The sequence below is a fragment of the Phoca vitulina genome, unplaced genomic scaffold (assembly GCF_004348235.1).
Source record: "Phoca vitulina isolate PV1807 unplaced genomic scaffold, GSC_HSeal_1.0 scaffold4, whole genome shotgun sequence".
NCBI classification, from domain to species: domain Eukaryota; kingdom Metazoa; phylum Chordata; class Mammalia; order Carnivora; family Phocidae; genus Phoca; species Phoca vitulina.
In genome coordinates, this window is record NW_022589707.1 from 50586989 (window position 1) to 50608640 (window position 21652).

Sequence of the window (21652 nt, forward strand, 5' to 3'; positions counted from 1 at the left end):
ATGATGCAGTACAAGGAGCAAGTAAGCCCTCAGAGAGCATCCTGAAGGAACCAGAGTTGCCTGAGCAAATCTAGCAAGGCTGGGACATTGGAAGCAACTTGTACTTATTTCATCTACTAGTCCAGGGTCAGACCAGAAGCTCCAGTTTGATCACCCACTAGGTAATAATGGGGAGAAGTGCCTTCTCTCCTAGCGTGTTAGGTTCCAAATACATCAAACTGTGTTCATTGCCTCCCAAGACTATTACTCTCCGGCATTCCATTCCGGGCAGTTCGCAAACGCTGTGCCCTCACCACAGGCACAGCCATCCCCTCTGCCCTTAATTTTATTATTAGAACAGGTACCGTCACATTTATTGTTACATATTCTATCAATGGCCTAATGCAAGTACAGAACAGGCCACAGGAGGTAGGAGGCTTTTGGCTCCAGGTAATTTCTGAGCTCAACTCAAACTGGCCCATTAATAAATGAGAACCTTTATTATCTCACATACCAAGAAGTCCAGTGGTTGTGAGAGCCTCACTCTTAGTATTGCAATGATTCTCTGGGCTGTGCTTTTCTCTAAATGTCACATACATTCTCAGGATGATGGGATGGTTCCTGCTGGAGGTAATCACCTCCCTTGGCTTCTGACAGCTGGACAAAGGTGTGTGAGTGCTGGAAAGTGCATGCCAGGCCATGGAAGGCACATTGATCTGGGGTACTTTACAAGGAATCCCGCCCAAGAGAACCTTTATTATCTCACATACCAAGAAATCCAGTGGTTGTGAGAGCCTCACTCTTAGTATTGCAATGATTCTCTGGGCTGTGCTTTTCTCTAAATGTCACATACATTTTCAGGATCATGGGATGGTTCCTGCTTCATATCCAGGCAAGAAAACATCAGGGAAATGAGGGACCTCTCTTCTAGTGCTCTCTTTTAGGAATGAGGAAGCCCCTCACAAAACTTCCATGCAGATTCTATGTCTCTATTACCATAATTGGGATATGTTCCCATTCATTGACTAGCTACTCACAAGGATGATGGGACTATACTGAATGGCTTAGACAGTTCAGGATCCACTCCCTGGAACTGGGGATGGGGTCACCTACCTGAGTAAAAAGGAGACATATATACCAAAACCTAAATCCAGATTCTGCTGGATAGGTAAAAGGAGAAAAGAGATACTGAATGGACAACCAATAATATCCAGTACATACACCTCAACAAACCTCAACAAAATTACTGATTGAATAAATGAATAAACAACAAAGATGGGTTCATTTTACTACTTTGTGCCTTCATTTTTCTCAAATAGAGGGTAGTTTTAAGATATTCACTAGTTTAAGAACAATGCTGATCACAAATTCAGACCATTGTTAACAAAATTTTGCAATTCTAAATATTTACATTCTTATGTCAATGTTATGTTTTTCACCATATTTCTCCACACCATTTCTATGTTGGTATAATGACTTCTTAGTGGTGATCCTAGTGCTGTCTCGATTTTAAAGAAAAGTAATAATCAAATTTTTACATATGAATTTTGGTGAAGTACTCTCATAGCTAATATGCTCACCAGAGTTTGGGATTCTGAATAAGACTTTAATTTTTCTTTTTTTTTAAGATTTTATTTATTTATTTGAGAGAGAGAGACAGATAGTGACAGAGATAGTGAGAGGGAGAAGCAGGCTCCCCACCGAGCAGGGAGCCCGATGCGGGGCTCAATCCCAGGATCCTGGGATCATGACCTGAGCCGAAGGCAGACGCTTAACTGACTGAGCCACCCAGGCGCACCAAGACTTTAATTTTTCATGAAATGTGAGTACTCAGGCAGCTTAGCAACCAGTCAATTACTGACCAATAGGAAAACTCACATGAGCTTTTTTACTTACCCAAGTAACACTTAAAACTTATTTTGGATAGCTTATCCTTTCAGTGTTCTATGAACTAAATAAGTCTGTTACTGTAAAGAACAAAGTTAAATGATGATGATTTTGGAAATAATATAGTTAGTTTGTTGAACAGAAAGAGCCAAGCACAAGAAGAGAATTCAGCCTCTTGTTGCATTCCTTCCCCACCCACTGCCCTTTAGAAACAGAAGAAAGTGAAATGGTTGGCAGCATATACAATCCCTTCCTATGTACCTCATGTATCTGTGTCAATTGTATGAAAATTCAATGTCTGGAGATGGGATGGTGTTCACTACCAAAAGCCAAAAAAAATTTTTGAAAATCCTAATTATATCTCCCCCATGTTCTTCCCTTAAGAACTGAACCCTCACAAGAGGCACACATGGAAAACAAAGATTAGTCATTTGTGCCATGCTTTTGATGATTTCCATCTTTTTCTAATCAGAGGGCACACACTGTGACCCAGGATAATTTCTGGCAGGGTGTTTAAAAGAGTTTTAAACTTCTGTGCCCTTAAGTGGTGCGTGCACTTTCCATTTCAGTTGCTAGTCGCCTGGGTCTTGAAGGTAATTGCGTTTATTCTCCTAGAAATGATTTCAAGCTTATGAGATTTATGCTTACACTTAATACGAAAAGCACTTTCATTTTCCATTTCCCACTTAGTTGGTTAAAAAAAAAAGAAGACTGAAAATGCCATGTAATATTGCAATGCTTTTATAAACATGGCTGCTTAGGGATTCAGGGCTGTGAGTCTGGGCTACTGTTGACAAGCAGACTACTGCTGAAAAGTGAAATTCTTTCTAATCAACTAGTGTTTGAAAGTCTAAATTCAAAATGTTCAGACTGGATCATCGATTTATAACGAACAAAAATACAAGCTGTTGGAACGTCAAATTTTTGAAAGTTGAGAATAAGCAACTGGCTAGTTAACTCTAATGATTGTTTGGGTTTGCATTTTAGTTGAGCCCTGCTCTTCCCCGTGGAGGGAACTTGGAGCCCCAGTCAGCCCACAGTGGGAGGGCATCGCCTCCTGAACCTTAGCCTCTAAGAGAAGCTTTAAGGGCCATACTCAGTGACCTTGACGAGAGCTCCCTGCAGTTGGGGACATGTTGGCTTAATGTCTGGCAGTTCCTGAGAAAACTAGATCAGCTTGGGTAGCAGCTGGGAGGTAACCACCTCCCTTGGCTTCTGACAGCCGGACAAAGGTGTGTGAGTGCTGGAAAGTGCATGCCAGGCCATGGAAGGCATATTGATCTGGGGTACTTTACAAGGAATCCCGCCCAAGAGAGTAGTCTGCCACAGCCCGGGGACTGTCAGTTGTAGGTACCACTGGGATAAAAGGGGAGGGGAAGTCAGGAGTGGCCAGCGAGGAGGAATTAGAGTTGAAGAAACCTACTTCTGAATAATCCATTGAGAGAAAAGAAGTTGACTTTGAAGATCTGTTAGTACCAGATGGTATAGATCAGACAAGAACTTTGTTTCTCTCCAGCCCTTCCTCCACACCTCCTAATTCCGTATCAACCTTGGGTAAGGCTGGGGAGAGGGAAAGGAGAGGAAAACAACCAGGTACACCTTCCTAGCTAATGAAAAAGGCACCTGCAGTCAACCCCAGCTGGATAAGCAAGGGGATGTAGGGAGATGTCTCATTTACAAATGAAGATTGAAAGTGAATTAATATACTCTTCTAAACATTCTCATTGCCTTTTTAAAAGACTTATTTATTTATTTATTTAAGACTTATTTTATTTTTTTAGACTTTTATTATTTATTTTAGCACTCATGCTAGCTAGCAAGTGCGGGGAGGGGCAGAGAGAAAATCTTCAAGCAGACTCCCTGCTGAGCACGGAGCCCTACTCGGGGCTCAATCTCACGATCCATGAGATCCTGACTGGAGCTGAAACCAAGAGTCTGACGCTTAACCAACTGAGCTACCCTGGCGCCCTGACAGTCTCATTTCTGAATTGGAACCATGACTAGGAGTCCAGTGGACTATAAGATTTTGAATTACATAAGAGAGATGAGAAAAGTCACTAAGACTGTCGAAGTTTTCTTCCAGGAGTCCAGGAAGAAATAACCTCCACTGGGCAGATTTGACAGGACATGAGAGACGGAAGTAAAGTTGCAATCTGATAACATCTCACAAATTGTGCTAGTCGATATAGCAGTATATGTATGTGTGTGTGTGTATAAAGTTTCTTACCTAAAGTTAGGAGTATAAAATATTAATACTTTTAAAGATTAATTCCATTATAAACATGAGAATAAGATGGTGATTTAGTTACAGAGCTATTTAAAGATAAAATATAACACTACCTTGTTGTGCTGTAGCCATAAGTATTTTAATTTTTTAAACCTAGATAGATCAATGACCTCTGTCAGATCCCTGGAAAGGAAAGAAAAAGTAAGCATTAGCAATAATTAATTTATTCATGGGTAAGGTGGGTTATATAGTAGGACTTTGGAATAACTGGAAAGGCCTCTCTCTTTGTTCTTTCAAAATTGTTGGCACATCTACCTACTAATTTCCGAAATACCATCATTAAAACTTCATTCATTTGGATTAAGATTTTTGTCAACCAGTTTAAAGGAAATACTGAAGGAAACACTTTATCACATTACTAGAAACTTACACCTCATTATGATTACATTTATTGGGACCTTAATTGGAAAAAAAAAAAAAAAGATTTTACTGGGGACAGGGCAGAGGGGGAAAAGTAAGTGTGGAAGACATTGGATTTGCGCCTAAATGTCGAAACACTATTGGTTCCTACTTGGACAACGTCTACAAGGTTGTTACTTTGGGCTTGTCCAGATCTTGGCCACGTTGTATTTAAGATGTGGAAATGACCATGTGCCAAGAGACAGAGACCAGGTGAAGTGTTTTATTCTTCCTTTGTTGTTTATTAAACATGAGGTCAAAATATTACCATCCTTCTTGAACTGTGCAGATGATCCTGAACCTTGTCGCTGATGCTGCTCTCTTAGCAAAGGGACAGGCATGGGGTGGGGAGGAGGAGTGATCAGCAAATCGGGCAAAGCCCTGAGGATAGTTGGTCCTTGATTGCTGTGGGCTCGAATATTCAGATCTCTTTTATTTCTTAGGACAGACACTGTGCCCAGGTTGGGTATGTATACATGTATGTCTCTATGCATCAAACACTTATAGAGCACACCCTCTGTGCCAGGCAGTTTTCCAAGCCTTTCACCAACACTAAGGTTCATTAATGTTACATATATTAACTCATTTGTGGCAATATCCTTTCACAAGTGTTTTTTTTTTTTTTAACTTTGGGATACTGAGGGGCTAATATTTTTTTTTGAAATACTTTAATGAAAATTTTATGAAATTTTTAAGGAAAATTTTTAGGAAAACATACTTTTTCAATCATGCAAACAATATTTCTAAACGAAAGAAACCCCTTTCAACAACGTTTTTATATTGAAGGATTTCAAAACTAAGAAAAGTTGAAGGAATAATACAATGAAAGGTTGTATAGCCCTCATAATGTTTAATATTTTGCCACACTTAAGGTCACTCTCTCTTATTTATGTAATATATGTACTTATTGGTTGATAATTTTCTTGCTGAATCATTTGAAAATAAATTGCAGACTTATCATCGTTAGGGCTCTCACTCCTAAATGCTTCAGCAAGCATATTCCTCAAACAGGGACATCCTCCTGCATAGCCACAATACTGTTATCACACCTAAAAATTAAATTGAATTCAAAAATAGCATCTAACGTTCTTTTCCATATTCAAGTTGTCCCTGTTGCCCCTTTTTTTTTTTTTTTTTAATAGTTTGTGTTTTTTCAATCCGGAATCCCATCGACATTCATGCATTGCATTTCAGTTGATATAATCCCTTAGTCTCCTTAAATTTAGAATACTCTCCTTTTATTACCTTGACATTGACTTTTTGAAGAGTCCAGACAGTTGTCCGATAGAATGTCTCACGTTCCCAGTTTGTCTGCTTGCTTCCTCATGATTAACTTCAAGGTGGACCATTTTTCAGGAACAAAGGTGGTGATTACTGCATCACGGGAGGAGGCAAGTAATGTCACTTTGTCCCACCCTCTTGGTGAAGGAAGGTCAGCCCCTTGGTTTGGGCTGCGTCTGCCAAGTCTCTCCATTGTAAGGGTACAAATGCTGTCACTGAGAAGTAATATGTGGGTCAAACCTCTGACGACCATGTGTATGTCTCATGCCCCAACCACTTAATCAATGGCTTTCGCTTCAGCTGATGGTCCTTGCTCAGTCAGAAGATTTGGGATGATACAATGCTGATTTTTCCTATGCTCTTATTCTTTTTACACTTATTAGCTGTTATTCTGTTAAATAGGTGATGGGTATTAAGGAAGGCACTTGTAATGAGCACCGGGTGTTTTATGTAAGTGAGGAATCCCTAAATTCTGCACCTGAAACTAATATTACACTGTATGTTAACTACCTGCGATTTCAATAAAAACTTGGAAAGAACATCCACCCCTCCCCTTCCTCTCTTTCAGTCTTTCTCTTTCCCACCGTACTTGTATTTGAAGTTTTTTCTTAATCCTTTTCCATTTTTTTTAATTTTCAAATTATCCCAAACAAAAGACTTCAAGCAGACTACACGTCCTTTAGACATGTGCTGTTAGTCTTTGAGCGCTTCTCTGGCACAATGAAATATTCCAGATTCTCCAAAAGCAACTTCTAATAGGAGACTTATACACATAATGCATGCTCCTCTCTCACTGTAGATATGTAGCCTATTTCTGGGAAGAAGCATTTAGATCCTGGTACACCTAAATTATTGCATTGGGCAAAAAAGATAATACATTGGCTTCATCTGCTCCCGTGAAAAATAAATCATTATGTGGTAGCAGAGAAACTCAAGCCCCACTTAGAGGATTTCCCCGAAAAGATATTTTAATACATTAATACTTTGAAATATTACCTGTGTCAAATTAATGTCATAAATTTTCCTGTACTAGTGAGATTGATGCTGAATTTCCAGCTATTTACATAATGTAATAAAGTGATTCCCTTTTAAAGGGATTTTAACTCAAGTTAGAAGGGTTAGTTCTGCACATAAACCTGTTCGAAATCAATAATGGGCTGTTGCATTTCAAGGTGACACCGATGGAAGACAAAGAGGAAATTCTACTAATGATGGCAATGACTCGTGCTGACAACAGTATGTCAGCACTGTTGTATGTGTTCTCCATGATTACTCAGGGAGATGTTTGATAAGATCTCTCCCTCCACACACACACACACACACACACACACCCAGAGCAACAGAGACTCAGGCAAATAACCTAGTTTACCCAGTGTATTGGTGTCTGGACTGAGAAACATTTTTTTTTTTTTTTTTTTTTTTTGTATCCGGATGGATTAAATGGTAACTTAGTATTCTTGGGATATAAAATGTATTGTCTTTCACTGGAGAAGACCATTAATTTCCCACTGTCAGTGGATCAATATTTCTAATTTTTTTCTAGTGTTTTAAAGCTTTTCTTATTGTTCTCTACTTACCCTTGCAGTGTACTGTTGTTAAAATCATGAAAGGCTTAGAGTTGCAATCTTTTGACCACGTAAAATATGTATTGTTATTGTAAAACTAACTATCTATAGGAAGATTCAAAGAGTGACTTTAAGTGTGTCAGAATTATCTACCATACCTGTTCCATTCTAAAATATATACTTTTAAAAATCTTAAATTGGCCAGCTATTTTTCCCCTTACTACCAAGAGATTCAGAACTGTTACCAAGATAAATATTTTTCTCCACACTTATAATCTGAAAATGTGTATATATATATATACATAACAAAAGAAATATGTTTATTAATAAAGGATTTCCTCATATCACCAGAGATAAAGCGATTAACCTCAATGATAAAGTAGGACATCTTCTTGAGAAAGTAGCTGAGTTCAAAAAAAAGAGAAAAAGAGTAGCTGAGTTCCAAAGTTTACATATGAGTAGAAATATGTCAAACCTATTTTAAAATCATACATGGAGTTCATAGAGATTAAAAAGCATGAAGGGGGAAAGAAGAGTAGGAATAGGATCATTGTTATTAAACGCAAAGTCTAGCTGCACAGATGTCACTTGTAGGCAAGTAAAAACTGTGGTGTCAGAGTCCCATCCAACCCATAACTTCCTTTTCCTCTTACCCCTGGGTTCTTTCTCAGGCCCTGTGACTGCTCTGCAGAAGAAGAACCCACTTTGCTGGCTGCCACCTTGGGGAGTTGGAGGGGGTTGTTACATAAGCAGAAGGTTTCCTACTTGCTAGTAAAATAGTACAGGGGTTGTTGGCTACGGGTATAGTATCATAGGATTATTATTATAATGTAGGGGTATAATGAGCCATTATTCTCTAATAAGAGTAATCTTATTAACTGTATTAATGCTCATTGAGTGCTTACTGTGTACCAGGCCCTCTTCTATCTTCTATTAACTCACCTAATCTTCACCTAACAACCCTGTGACGAAGATAGCATGATTATACTCAGGCAGGAGTCTTGCCAGATGAAATACGAGACCCTTTTACATGTGAATTTCAGAGAAACCCAAGGAAGTGTGGGACAAACTTAATACTAAAGAAAAATTACATTCCTTTGTTTCTTTGAAATTCACACGTGACTTACTGTATTTTTATTATGAAACCTGACAACCCTAACAGGGAGGTTGATGACATACCCAAGATTACCCAGCTGGAAGAGACAGAGCTGGGCTTCAAACTCAGCCTGGCTCCATAATCTTTGTTTTTATCCATTTCCATCTTGCCTCTCTAATAGAGACTGTGGGCACCAATGAATGGTAAAGTAATTAGAGTGTGGTACTTGCCTATCCAGTCCTTGGGGAAAACAATGGAAAAGAACATTTGAATCTGGGACACCCGGGCGTCTGTCAGTTAAGTGTCTGCCTTCAGCTCAGGTCATGATCCCAGGGTCCTGGGATCGAGTCCTGCATCGGGCTCCCTGCTCAGGGGGGAGCCTGCTTCTCCCTCTGCCTGCCGCTCCCCCTTCTTGGGCTTGCTCTCTATTTCTATTTCTCTCTCTCTCTCTCTGACAAATAAATAAATAAAATCTTTTTTTTAAAAAAAAATTTGAATCTGTGAAACATAATATGATGCTCTTCTACTTCTTATATAAAGTACACTTACTTTTGAGAAAGGAACAGCTCAAAGACATCAGCATCCCTCTTGAAGCCACATATCTTTAGTTGATCTTCAACTGCCTGATAACATATAATTAATCTGTCAAGCCACATTCCACTGAGCAAAAATACGGAGACATTTGCAGTCAATAACAATAATGTCTACAAGAAGATCAAAAGAAAGGTGAATATGGAGGCAACCACTCTAAACTGATAAATTCCAACACTACAATTATATACTATTTAATCATTTTTGTGGTTGAATTTCATTATCCTTAATCCTGGGCACAGATGTGTAAATAATTTTTAGTCAAAGAGAAAAAAATGTGTATGTGTCTATATGCACCAAAAACAAGTTTTCGATTCAATATGAGGCAAAGTGATTTGGTCTTTAAATATTCTTAAATGTTCTTTCAAACATGAAGAATTCATATTTACGGAAGATATTTGGTATCATGATTGCAGGTGGAGTATAAGATACAATGCACATTATCATATAGGTGCTTGACACTGAGTTCTCAATAAATGTCAGATGAATGCATCAGTGAATAAATGTCATTTCCCTTTCTTTGCAAAGGAACTGTGTCTTCATTTTTCACCAGTTACTAACATACTTGCACCGTGGGAATTTTTGCTGGAGAGCAATTTTTATTCCCATAGGCTTTGTTTTGAAAATACAAATCCAACAACAGCAATTTAAGCGCTTTGCTTTTTCTTAAGAGCCTTTGCTAGATTACAAAATAACATTTACAAGCCACATGGCCTAAGATGATATGGAAAAATTAAATCCCATCTATAATTTGCCATGAAGGAGTAAAGCTAACAAGACACAACAAAAGTGGAAAGTATAATTGTTGCACTACTGGAATCTGACAAACATTGTAATTATCAGAGTCAAAACAGTGACCAAATTTCAGTTGGGATTTGTTGTGGGGGGTGAGGTTGTGATGTCAGCAAGTGATTGATGAAATTTTGACAAGAGTTTTGTTATTTAGTAGAAGACTTTTAATAAAAGTTAGATTTAATGGGATGAACACATATCAAAGGAAGTGAGGAAGATAGATATATCAGGGATTGAGTGTCACTGCTAATTTATATCCCAAACTTCCTTTGTTATCTTGTCACACAAGCTGAATCTTGGGGCTCAGAGAATTCATTGGCTCAGGTGGAGGCATTTCCATCAGGGTATTTTGTGACTCAATAAAGAGCAAGATGAATTTAGGGCTTGGAAAAAGCCCATTGGAGGAGGCTTCCGCATCTGGGTCTGGATGGTTTAACTTAAACATCTAAACTATCGGCTTCTACTATACACAGTCACTCTCAGCTGTGTCAAAGTGTTTGGGATATCAAAGACCAGTCAAAGTAGAATTAAAACTTTGCAAATCACTATGAAAGTTATAAACGTGCCTTTAACTCGATCCTGCCATTCTACATCCAGCACTCAAAAATATAGCAGGGTGTGCGTGAGCACACATACACGATTTGATTTTCACTGTTTATCTCAGCATACATGATCTACATTTGTGAAATATGTCTCACATTAATGGGAATAGAGGTTAGATTAACATGTAACTCCATAATAGAATCCTGCGCAGTAGCTTAAAAATATACAGAGATAGATATCTACACATCCAAAAGTAAAAATGCCATTGGCAGTATATATCTAACACTATTTTTGTTACCAATGACACTTATTTTTTATTTATTTATGTATTTTAGAGGGAGAGAGAGAGAGAGAGCACAAGTGGGAAGGGCAGACGGAGAGGGAGAGAGAAACTCAAGCAGACTCCGTGCTGACTGTGGAGCCCATGCGGGGCTGGACCTCACGACCCTGAGATCACGACCTGGGCCCGTAGCTTAACCAATTGTGCCACCAAAGACATTTATATGCATACGAATGCACACACTCCAAATTGTTAATAAAATTATCACTTCAAATCATGCGGGATTTTCATGTTCTGAGCAATACACTTAAAAATAATTATTTGACAAAAATAAAAATAATATTTGAATATTTTAAAATAAACACCTATTAGGTTAGTCTTCAGAAATTAATACAAATTTTGGAAATTTTAGCCATGGGATGAATATTTAAGGATTGAAGTCAAACTTTGAAAATTCAGAGATGAAAAAGGAAATTGAAACTTTCAGCAGAATATGTAAATCCCTGGTATAATTAATTATTTATTTACGCAGCTTTTTATCATGGTATGTTTCTTTCCAACCAAAAACTTCATATGAAGCTAGTAACAAGTATTAATGTCAAAGTACCAAAGAACCCAAAAATGTGCCAAGAAGTTTCGAATTTCAGTGAATCTGCGGTGGAGCAGTTGCAGTTCCCAATCAACACACAACTTCACGAGCAGCATAGTCCTTTCATCTAAATGAGCACAGCAAGCATTCTTTCCCTGAACTATTTCTTTTATTGTGGTAAAATATATAGAATGCGGAATTTACTATTTTAACTGTACAGTTCTGTGGAACGATGGCCACCATCCATTTCCAGAAGTTTTTCATCTTCCCCAAATGAAACTGTATGCATTCAACACTCACTGCCCATTTTCCCCTTCTCCTTCCCCCCCACCCCGGCCCCTGGCAACCACCCTGCTATTTTCTGTCTCTATGAATTTGACTACTCCAGGTGCCCCATCTAAGTGGAATCAGACCGTATTTGTCCTTGTGGGACTGGTTTATCTAGCTCAGCATAAGGTCTTCAGGGTTCATCCAAATTGTAGTGCGTGTCAGCCTTTCCTTCTTTTTTAAGGCTGAATCATGTTTTATTGTAGGTATATACTACATTTTGCTTTTCTGTTTATCTGTCTATGCACACTTGGGTCGCATGGATCTTTCAACGCAGCAAGGCCTCAGCTTTGCAAGAGCAACGTGTACGATGGGCCAAGGTGCTGAGAGAACTGCAGACAGGAAGCAAGGCTGCCTCTGCCCAATCAAGGCAAGGCGCCAGGAGAGTGGCAAGAGGGAAGGAGCAGTGAGCAGATGTGACAGAGGGTGTGCAGAGAGAATTGATAGAAACTGGCAAATAATGGGGCAGAGAATAAGGGCGAGCAAAGTCACAAGTGGTGATGCTAATGTGATGATGTGATGATGAGAAGTGACTTGGAAGGGAAGATGAATTCAGCTGGAAACGCTGAAATTGTGGTGCTGGTGAGACACACGGGTCAAGGCGTCCACCAGAAAGCTGCCTGTGGAAGAGAGGAGCTCAGCAGAGGCATCAGGCTGGGGATGGACAGCCTGGCCAGTCAGGTCGGTGCACAGAAGAGAGTGGGACCCCGGCTCGATCGCTGGGAAGTGTACACATTTAGAGAGAGTAGGGAGTCAAGCTGGGAAAGCAGAAGGAAGGGGGTTTGGAGGGATGGTTACAAAGTTAGGAGAAACAAGGGCACAGTGGGAGCCCAGAAAGCAAATTTCAAGAAGGTAGAATTTGAATCTGCAGTGTTGTGTAGGGGAGTAGAGGATATTACTCAGAAAAGGTATTGAATTCGGACAATTACAGTTGTCTGATGGGGGGTGCGGGGGGGCGCAGTCAGATTTCAAATTAACTCATTAACCAAACAGGGAACCCAACACAGTCCAACATGGAAGTGGGGTGTGGATGATTCTGGCACAGGGAGGAGAACAGAGGTTTCCTCCCCTGCCGGTTGCCTGAGGATCTAGATAAAACAGGAAAAAACGTATTTGAAAATTGTGGGATTATTAAATCCCGGAAGAGTGAAGTCTGTATGAAAATCTATAGAAGAAAACATTCTCTTTGCTGACTCAGGTCCTGCAATGATAGATTCCTATAGCTGCATGCAACCCACATGCACCGCAGCTTCATTAGGACTCAGTGCGAGCAGCTTTCAAATCCTTAGGGAAGCCCCAGCCTTGAGTCACAGGGCAGCCCCAAGCCTCCCCAGACACGTCCCAGAGCTCTTCAGCCCTTGGCTAGCTCTGTGGCCAACAATTCTGACAGCTTTTCCCGCTCAAGCGTTCTTGAAGCCTCGATCTTAACTGCCCTCAGCGCTGTTGTACCGCTCATCAAAGAAACCTTCCTCCTCCGTGTGTCCGTTTGCACTTTAGGGGAACGGCATTTCTGGGTTATTTATATTTGTGGGGGAGTCAAGACTCCAAATTTAGGGCTTTATTATCTAATCTCTAAACGGCCATTGTTACATATGCGGCAGATGGTAAGCCAGAAAAGGTTCACGTTAAGTCCACCAGCGGGGATCAGAGGTATCCCCAAACCCTACCCTGGAGATGACAGACCTCTCGCCCCAGTGGAGGGCCCAGGGTCTGCCATTGTTCCACCCCCTCAGGCCGACCCCAGGGGCAGCCTCGCGCTGGCTGGGGCTTTGGCGCAGGGACGCGGGGGGTCTCGTGGCCTGGAGAAGGGGGTGCCGCTTACCCTGCGGCTGATCTCGAGGGCAACTTCCGGAGCCCTGACTAAGCTCGTAGGGTGCAGGGAGATGCGGGGCAGACGGTGCAGGTCCCAGGCCATCGGGGCACCAGGGAGGCGAGCAGCACCTACCATCCACCCAACCCAGCCCCACAGCTCATTGTTCCGTTACCAACAGTTACCGCCATCTCGGCGACTTAAAAGCCAATCCAAACTAGGGAAGATTTGAAGCCAGTCCTTCTATGACGTTTTCACGTGTGGCCCTGCAGTGCCCACCGTGTCGTACCTGGGACACCGTCGCTTTTCTTCAGTGTTCGGTGAAGCTTGCTGTGGGTGCCAGAGGTCGGGTGATCAGCTATGCCAGAGCACCCCAATGGCAATCACCCACTAACAATCATTTCATTGATCTGAACTCTAAATATCAGAAAACTTAGCTTTCTCAAGATGAGATGTACCACTGGCCGCATATGGAGTGTGGGGGTGAAGGAGTGCCCTGCAGAATCCTAGCGGAGCCTGAAGCAAAAAAGAAAAAAGAAATCAGGACTGCTCATCCTGCCTTTATTTAAAATTTTGACATTCTGCTCATCATGAATGCTGTTGTATTAATTTTGAATTTCTAAAAAAAATATTGCATAAGACATTTGTTTTGATTGCTGAGTTTGGATGCTTTACATTTTTGTACTAAGGCCAGTGTCTTACTTGGCTCATCCTAGCCCCAGTCCCAGGATGCAGGTGGAGGTGCAGGATCAAGGAGCCCCAGGTCCCAGGCGCACAGAAAACTGCAACTCGTGGCTGATCGTATAGTGAAGGGTAAGTGCATTTTGGTTTAGCAGCTGAAAAGTCCTCCCTCTGGCAGAAAATGGGTAAGTTGAGCCACTATTTGGCAAGTTTTTTCCAATCTTCAAGTTGTTGTTGTTGTTGAATTTAGAACCTCTTGTGTAGGCTATGTTATGATCTTATTTATGTGAGTTTTGTTCCCCTCTAGCTTGGGACACTTTGGAGGCAGGATTCTCTCCGTGTCATCACTATTTTCTGCCCGGGGCCTAGTACACTGCATTCAGTAAATGTTTATTCAATTGAATGAGTTGGTTTCTTGGGTCCAAATTTGAACTTGCAATCTAGAATTAAATGTAGCTGTTAGAAATGGGTCAGGCTACTTGCATTAAAAAAAAAAAAATGCTGGTGTTGGAATAGAGCGTTTAAAAATGTCTCGGGGAAATCAAACACACACTCTTTTAGTACTTCTGAAATGTGTTTGGGTCTGGTAGAGGTGGGTGGGTAGAAGTCTTCCAAGTTATCACAGAAGGAGGGATCATCTGAGAGCGATTGTTGAAGTGGTTTTATATCCCAGAAATAAAAATCAGCTGAGAGGAATGATCCACTGAGAAAATGCATAAAATAATTTTCTGGTCTCTTGTCTCCCATTTTTGCTGTTAAATATGGGTGATAGAATTTCAAATATCATTCATGTGTCTACTACATGAAAAAATGGAAATATATTTTGTTCAACTTCGTACATTACACAAATGTGAGTTTTAGAATCATATGCAAAATACTTTTACAGAGCGTCTTACGTAAGTAAACTACTAGTCAGTTAATGTCTACTAAAATCACATTTAAAAATTGTAACCTTTATTTTTTAAATCTTTTTACTCAATATTAAGAAGAGAAAAAGAATTTTAAAAAAAGCCCTATTCTTAGTAAAGGAACTCAGAAACTCATTTATTATAAGGTCTTAATGTATTCTCTCTTTGAGAAAAATTCACAATTTATTTTATTATTTTTTTAAGATTTTATTTATTTATTTGACAGAGAGAGACACAGCGAGAGAGGGAACACAAGCAGGGCGAGTGGGAGAGGGAGAAGCAGACACCCCGCTGGGCAGGGAGCCCGATGTGGGGCTCGATCCTGGGACTCCAGGATCATGGCCTGAGCTGAAGGCAGACGCTTAACGACTGAGCCACCAAGGCACCCCAAAATTCACAATTTAACTGATCACAGGACTAAAGTAATGCAAATTTAATTACAGAATGTCAAAGATGGAGGTTAGCGAAGCACTTTTTTGGTAAAAAGGAACTTCCTAGAAATCCTCACATTGGCGGCACAAAATTTTTACAAAAGAAGTATCCCTAGCAGAGTGAGCAGAGAGATTTTTTTTTTTTTTACCTCGTGTGAGATGGGATTAGAGCCTGAAGAATTCAGCTTGAAATTTTAAAAATCCATGTAAAATGTACATTCTGCTTTACAATCAATCTTGTTTTAATATAAAAATAAAGTTGCTCCCCTACCTCCCCTCAAATCTTTGAGTAATATTTACACTGAAGCAAGACACCCTGTGTTTATCCTGTGGCTTTACCTCCCTGGCATATTGCCATTGCCTGCAGGGGTGTGCATACCCCAGTTTGAAAGCTCTATCATATCATGTATGTGGCTTTGGATAAGAAGAAAGAGCCTGTGCTCCAAGTCAGGGCATGTGGGGTTTGGTCTCAGCTCTGACATTAACTAGTTGTTGGCCATTTTGAAGTCACTTAATGTCTCTGGGCTTCAATGTCTTCAGTAGCAAAATGAACAAGTTGGAAGTTTAGCTCAAAAATCTATTCAACACTCCTCTAGACAAATAGTATGTACTGTTCACAGAGTAAAAGGTTCATGTTGAGATGTTGACATGCGATTGTTTTTTAAGAAGAATTTTCCAGTGGAAAATGTGTGAGAAAAAAAATTATGGGTGTGATGGTTATCATGAAAGCTAAATAATTTTTAAAAAATATTCTTAATTTTGCCTTGAGTAATTCCAGTAATCAGCCTGGATGCTATTTTTCCAAGTGAGTGAAAAATATTTATTGTATGAAATAATCATTATCAGCCATTTTCTACTGTGGAAAATCTGCATTGAATGAGCAACATATCAGCCACAATCAAAACATATTCTTATATGTATAAAAAATATATCTTTTTTATGATATTTGATAAGCACAGTGTCAACATTTTCATTGTTATAAGTTTAGGTAAAATATCATTTTAGTTGACAGTTACAATTTTTTTTGCTTACACAAAATGAGAATGAAATGGAATATTGAGAATTCCTGGAATTCTCCATGAGTCTTTCATGTTACTCTAAGTCTTATAGGAAGAGACACTGACTGCCTTTGTTCAGCACTATATTTTAAATTTTTATAATGAACACCCTTGGAAGATATAGTGTCTACCTCCTGAACAAATAGTTGGTGTGTTTTTGTTTTTTGTTTTTTTTACTAAGCAGCATAGTAAAGGCAATGTCTCCTTCCCTTATAATAAAGATAAGATCAGGCAGGCTTTTACTGCCCTGTGTAAAAGATTAAGATTTCTAAGTTTAGTGTTCCTCTCCTCTAACACAACCCACGTATGTGACCACATCACCTGGCCTGCTTCTCATTGCCCTTTGGAATTTGTGGCTGGAGGAATTGGTGCAAATACTGATACTTGGGCTGTGCTGTTACTGTGAGTAGTAAACTGTCCTTAGTCTCTGACCCAGAAGTCTCCTATCATCTTCCAGCACATATGAAACTGTGGCTTGCTAACTTGCTTCTGCCTGTGTAGGTTTTTGTTGTTGTAGTTGTTGTTTAATGGAATACGTCCTTCTAATTTGTTCTTCAGCTTTCATGTTTCTTTTTACCATCTCATGAACTTCCACCTTTCAACCCAAACTACTGAGTTGAATTGTTGCATAATGTTCCCTTGTAATGTTTCTTATGGTTTATTTAAACATTACTCTATTGATGGACATTTATGTTGTCCAGTTTTCTTTTCTTTTTGCTATGGTAATCAATGCCGTAAGAAGCGTCTTTGTGCTCCTGGGTATTACATCAGGTGAAATTGTTTGATGGTATTAATGAGGTATATATGTGTGTCTCTTTCTCTATAGGATGACATTTTGTTGAATTTTGCCAATCTAATTGAAGAAAAATTTTATCTCGATGTTTTAATTTGTACTTATTTAGTGAAGTTGAGTGTCATTCAAATGCTTATTGGTCCTTTGTATTTTTTTCTGTGAGTTGTCATTTCATGTTAATTGCTTAACTTTGAACACGCAGATCGAAATGACTGAAGCCCTACAAGCCAGGTCTATAAAGTTTCCCAGTTATTCTTTGAAGTCACCCAATGACTCAAGTCATCTTTTAGCATCCTGCACAACTGTCTTCCCTTGCTCTCTCTCCCTGGCTAATGCCTGCTGCACTTCAGACTGCTGAGATAAACTTTATTTCTCTATCCCCAAAGTACTCTTTCACTGATCTCTGGGATCCATGCCCAGGATGCTATCACCTGATGTTCTAAGTGTTGCCATTGTTTAAATTATTGGAAGGATGGTGGGTTCTAAGCTAATAGGGAAGCATCAATCTCTCCCCAACCCCATGACATGTTTTATCATCATGGTTCTGAAGGAACTTTGCCCATATATATTAGTTCTTGAACTCTTGCAGAAAGATAGCCATTTCCAATTCTTCCTTACATACCTTATTTCCTCTCAAAATTCACACACAATCCTCCAAATAGCTACCTGAATAGGAACAGGAAGTGGTTCAAGTTTGGAAACATTTCTATACTCTCTGGAGAAGCTAAAAACCTCTAGACAGAACTACAGCTTCACCAAATAGTATAATTTTCAATTCCAAACCTGTGCTGGTTTTGATGTGATTTCACATTTTCTCCCAAGATCAATGGGTCCCACGTCTAAGCTCTATCCATGACCTCACATAGCCACCCTTTGACTATTCCTTGTGCCTAGAGGAGCACATGCCCATCAGGGTTATAGATATAGACTGTGAAAAAGATGAGGAGGAAAGAACTCCAGGTGGATTCGTCCAGTTGCCCCTTGGGGTGGGCAGGATTGGGGGTGGTGAGTTCAGAGGAAGACCTGAGCAGGGCTTTTAAGTCATGGGGCCTAGGACAGAAGACCTCTTGCCTGAAATTAGAAATGGCAAGTGGGTGGAAATGTCATACAATTCTTTAAAATCAATTTCCATCATAGGAGTTCATTGTGTGGTATCATTAAAATTACTAGCCCTTCCCTCACTGGGTTCAATTTAGACTTCTTGAGTTATTGATAGAGAGAAATTTATCCTAAACTGGCAGAGAAGTCTTGATAATACTAGCAGGAGGGCTGTGTTTTGTCATACATATGATGTCACAATCAGGCATTTGAAGCATAAATTCTCTATATAAATGTGTGGGGATTGTGTGTATATATACCCATATATACTCACACATATGTGTGAGTCCATGCATGCACGTGTGTGTGTATACATACATGTCCACACACATATGCACACGCACGCACACACACACACACAGTAGACAACCTCTAAAATATCCCCAGTGATCCCTACCTCCTGGTTTTCACATCCTTGTGTTACTCCCTTCCCTTGCATGTGGGCCAGATTTATGGGCTTCTGATAAACAGAATATGGCAGAAGGATGGGATATCACTTCTGAGATTAGATTACAAAAGGACTGTGGTTTTTGTCTTGGGCCCCCTCTCTCTTGTTCTCTGGCCTGCTCTGAGATAAACTTGCTATCATGTTGTGAGCTGACATAGAGAAAGGCCCACGTGAGAAGGTATTGTTGTCACTAGCCAAAAGCTGGAGAAGACCTGAAGCCTGCCAATAGCCATGTGAGTCAGCTTGGGAGTAGATCCCCCCCACTGAAGCCTTCAGATAACTATAGCCCTCGTCTGGCTTGTATCCTTGTGGGAGACTCTGACCCAGGGCACCCAGTTGAGCCACACCCAGATTCCTGACGCTCAAAATGGAGATAATAAATGTTTGTTGTTTTAAGCTTTTAAATTTTGAAGTAATTTGTTATGCAGCAATAGATAACTAATTATACATTTATATGTCTATTTTTGTATTACATGTATATTAAATATGTATATATGAATTTAAATTACAAGTACAAAGTGGTCTGAAAAGCTATATTTCTATGGTCAACTCAGTTCTTCTCAAAAAAATTCTTGTCCCCTGTTACCATATGTATTAAAAATTTGACAAAATTTCTCATCCTAACAATTTCCAGATTAATATTTAAATCTGGAAAGCCAAATTTACTGTTGGAATGTTAGCTACATGCAACCATATGTTTAGATGTAAACATAAACCTAACTCTTTTATCATAATAGATGGTAATTTAGTTGAAAGATAATTTTTAAGATATTTATTATTAAACTACAACGTAATCTAAGTTGTGTTGACTTAAAAAAACCATTACTGAATGAATACTATTAGCAAGTCAATAAGTTTTTTTTCATCTCTTTATGAAAACTTTTTCAAACGTGATATATACTTTAAAATGTTGGGGTTCCGTTTCACCTCTTAACATAACAGGTTTCTCTTAGACTCTAACTCAAGCATCTGAAACTGCTGAGATTTTCTTCTCCATACTCCCATAACTTTTAAAGTACATTTGAGAATGAAGACTCAGCTTGGAAGTCATTTTCCTTTACGGCCTGGATTAGTTTTGCATAATAAGATCGCTGTTAGCAGTGGCATCCAAAATTCTTGGGGACAGATTTTCTGTTGCTCTTATTTACATACTATAGTGACAGGAAGAGACTCCCAAACTAGCTCCAGGAAGCCTGGGTTACCATGTGTGGCCAGACTTGGGCCATCAAGCCATTTAAAGAGCTCTTCTTTCTGCATGAGGAAGCTACTTTACATGACCCTACATCCTTCATTTATGCATTCATTCATTCAGTCAGGCATTGAAATTGACTGAATCCCTCCCATAAATCACACTCTCTGCCAAGGAATGGAGAATGTGAATAAGACACTCCAAAGAAAGGAAGTTACGAAGCAAATAGTATTAGCACCCATAGCTCTAAATATACTTTGTGTTTGGTTCGGCTTGATATTGACTGGCATTCAAAAGGATCATTAAAGATGTTACTATTATTTGCTTAGAACCCAAAGTGTTTCAATTACCCTGGTACAGAATTCCAAACTGTCTTATTGACTAATAACTGTGTGCCCTTTATTGCCTTTATTCAGTTGTAAGGTTCTTACTAATGACGCTTTCTTTACCAACTTTTCACACAAAGCAAATAGGAGACAAAAGTTCAATAATCATTTTAATTATAGGCACTACATTTTGGAAATAGTTCAGAAGAAATCTTTTTCAGAAGAAGTACAAAGACATGAAGAGGCTTTTTGCATTGCAAGTTTAATGCTTCTAAAGTTTTGAAAATAATTTTTGTTTCCTGAATTCATTTTACATTATAACAAAGAAAGAAAATGTGTTTCCACAATTAGGGTACAGTTCCCAAGAAGTTTGGCAATTTTCCTTAAATTTGGATAGAAAAGATAGACAAACAGCTTATTTAGGTTTTGCCCAATTCTTTACCCTTTACCTAGTGATCTGGCTTATGAAGTAAGAAGCAGAAATCAAGCTCAAGGCCATCAGATTCCTACTATTTGTATAGGTGATGGCTGTGAGTGGCTTTTGCAAGCAGGGACTATTAAAAACGGTGAGGGAATCAGGGAAAGGGAGTGAGAGAACAGAACAAAGGAGAAGGAGGAGAGAGCAAAAGGGAAGAAAAACAGAAGGGAAGGGGGTGGAGAGAAAAGAGAAGACAGAGGGTGAAGACAAGAAAAAAGAGAAGAAAACAAATGTAGAGAAGCAGATGAGAGAGAAAGGGAAGAGAGTAGCAAAGGAAGGGACATAATTGTGATTAGGAATTATATTATTGTCTTTTGATCGCCCTCATCTTCTCATCTTTTGAAAAGAGATGTCCTTCTTTAGGGGCACTGCTTTATCCCTGATTGTATGGCCCAGGGAGGCTGATAATTATAGCTCTCAAAGCTCCTAGCATCAAGGGTGGGAATATAATCCAAGATAGGCTAAGCAGAATAATTACTCCTAGATTTTTCAAGTTGGAATTAAGGGGAAAGGAAGCTATGTGGTGTAAGACCTAAAGTTAATATTACATGTTGCCTTAATATCTAAAACTGGGAGGGCCTAAAATGACTGAACTGCATGTTCCCTTCCTTACTCTCTTCCTACAGATACAGTCTCTTAGCCAAGCAACCATCCTTATCCAACAAACAAATACAATTGCCGCTTACCCCTCAGTAGCAGGTTTCACTTCACTGCAATCTCAAAGAATTATTCCAACAATCCAGTCACCTCCTTGTGTAGGAACCAAGGCATCTCACCCTCTTGTTACTACAAAGTCTGCCTCCCAAAGGCCCTGGC

General features: G+C 39.5%; 1 protein-coding gene across 1 annotated transcript in view; it reads right to left on the reverse strand.

The window, feature by feature from the left end:
- Nucleotides 1-13531, reverse strand: part of LRRC72 (leucine rich repeat containing 72) — a 41773-nt gene extending 28242 nt beyond the window's left edge. The window contains exons 1-3 of the mRNA XM_032402000.1: nucleotides 13439-13531; nucleotides 9044-9117; nucleotides 4207-4276 (exon numbers count right to left, since the gene is read on the reverse strand). Of these exons, the coding sequence (XP_032257891.1) occupies nucleotides 4207-4276; nucleotides 9044-9117; nucleotides 13439-13531 (237 nt within the window). The remainder of the gene's footprint in view (nucleotides 1-4206; nucleotides 4277-9043; nucleotides 9118-13438) is intronic.
- Nucleotides 13532-21652: the final 8121 nt, after the last annotated feature.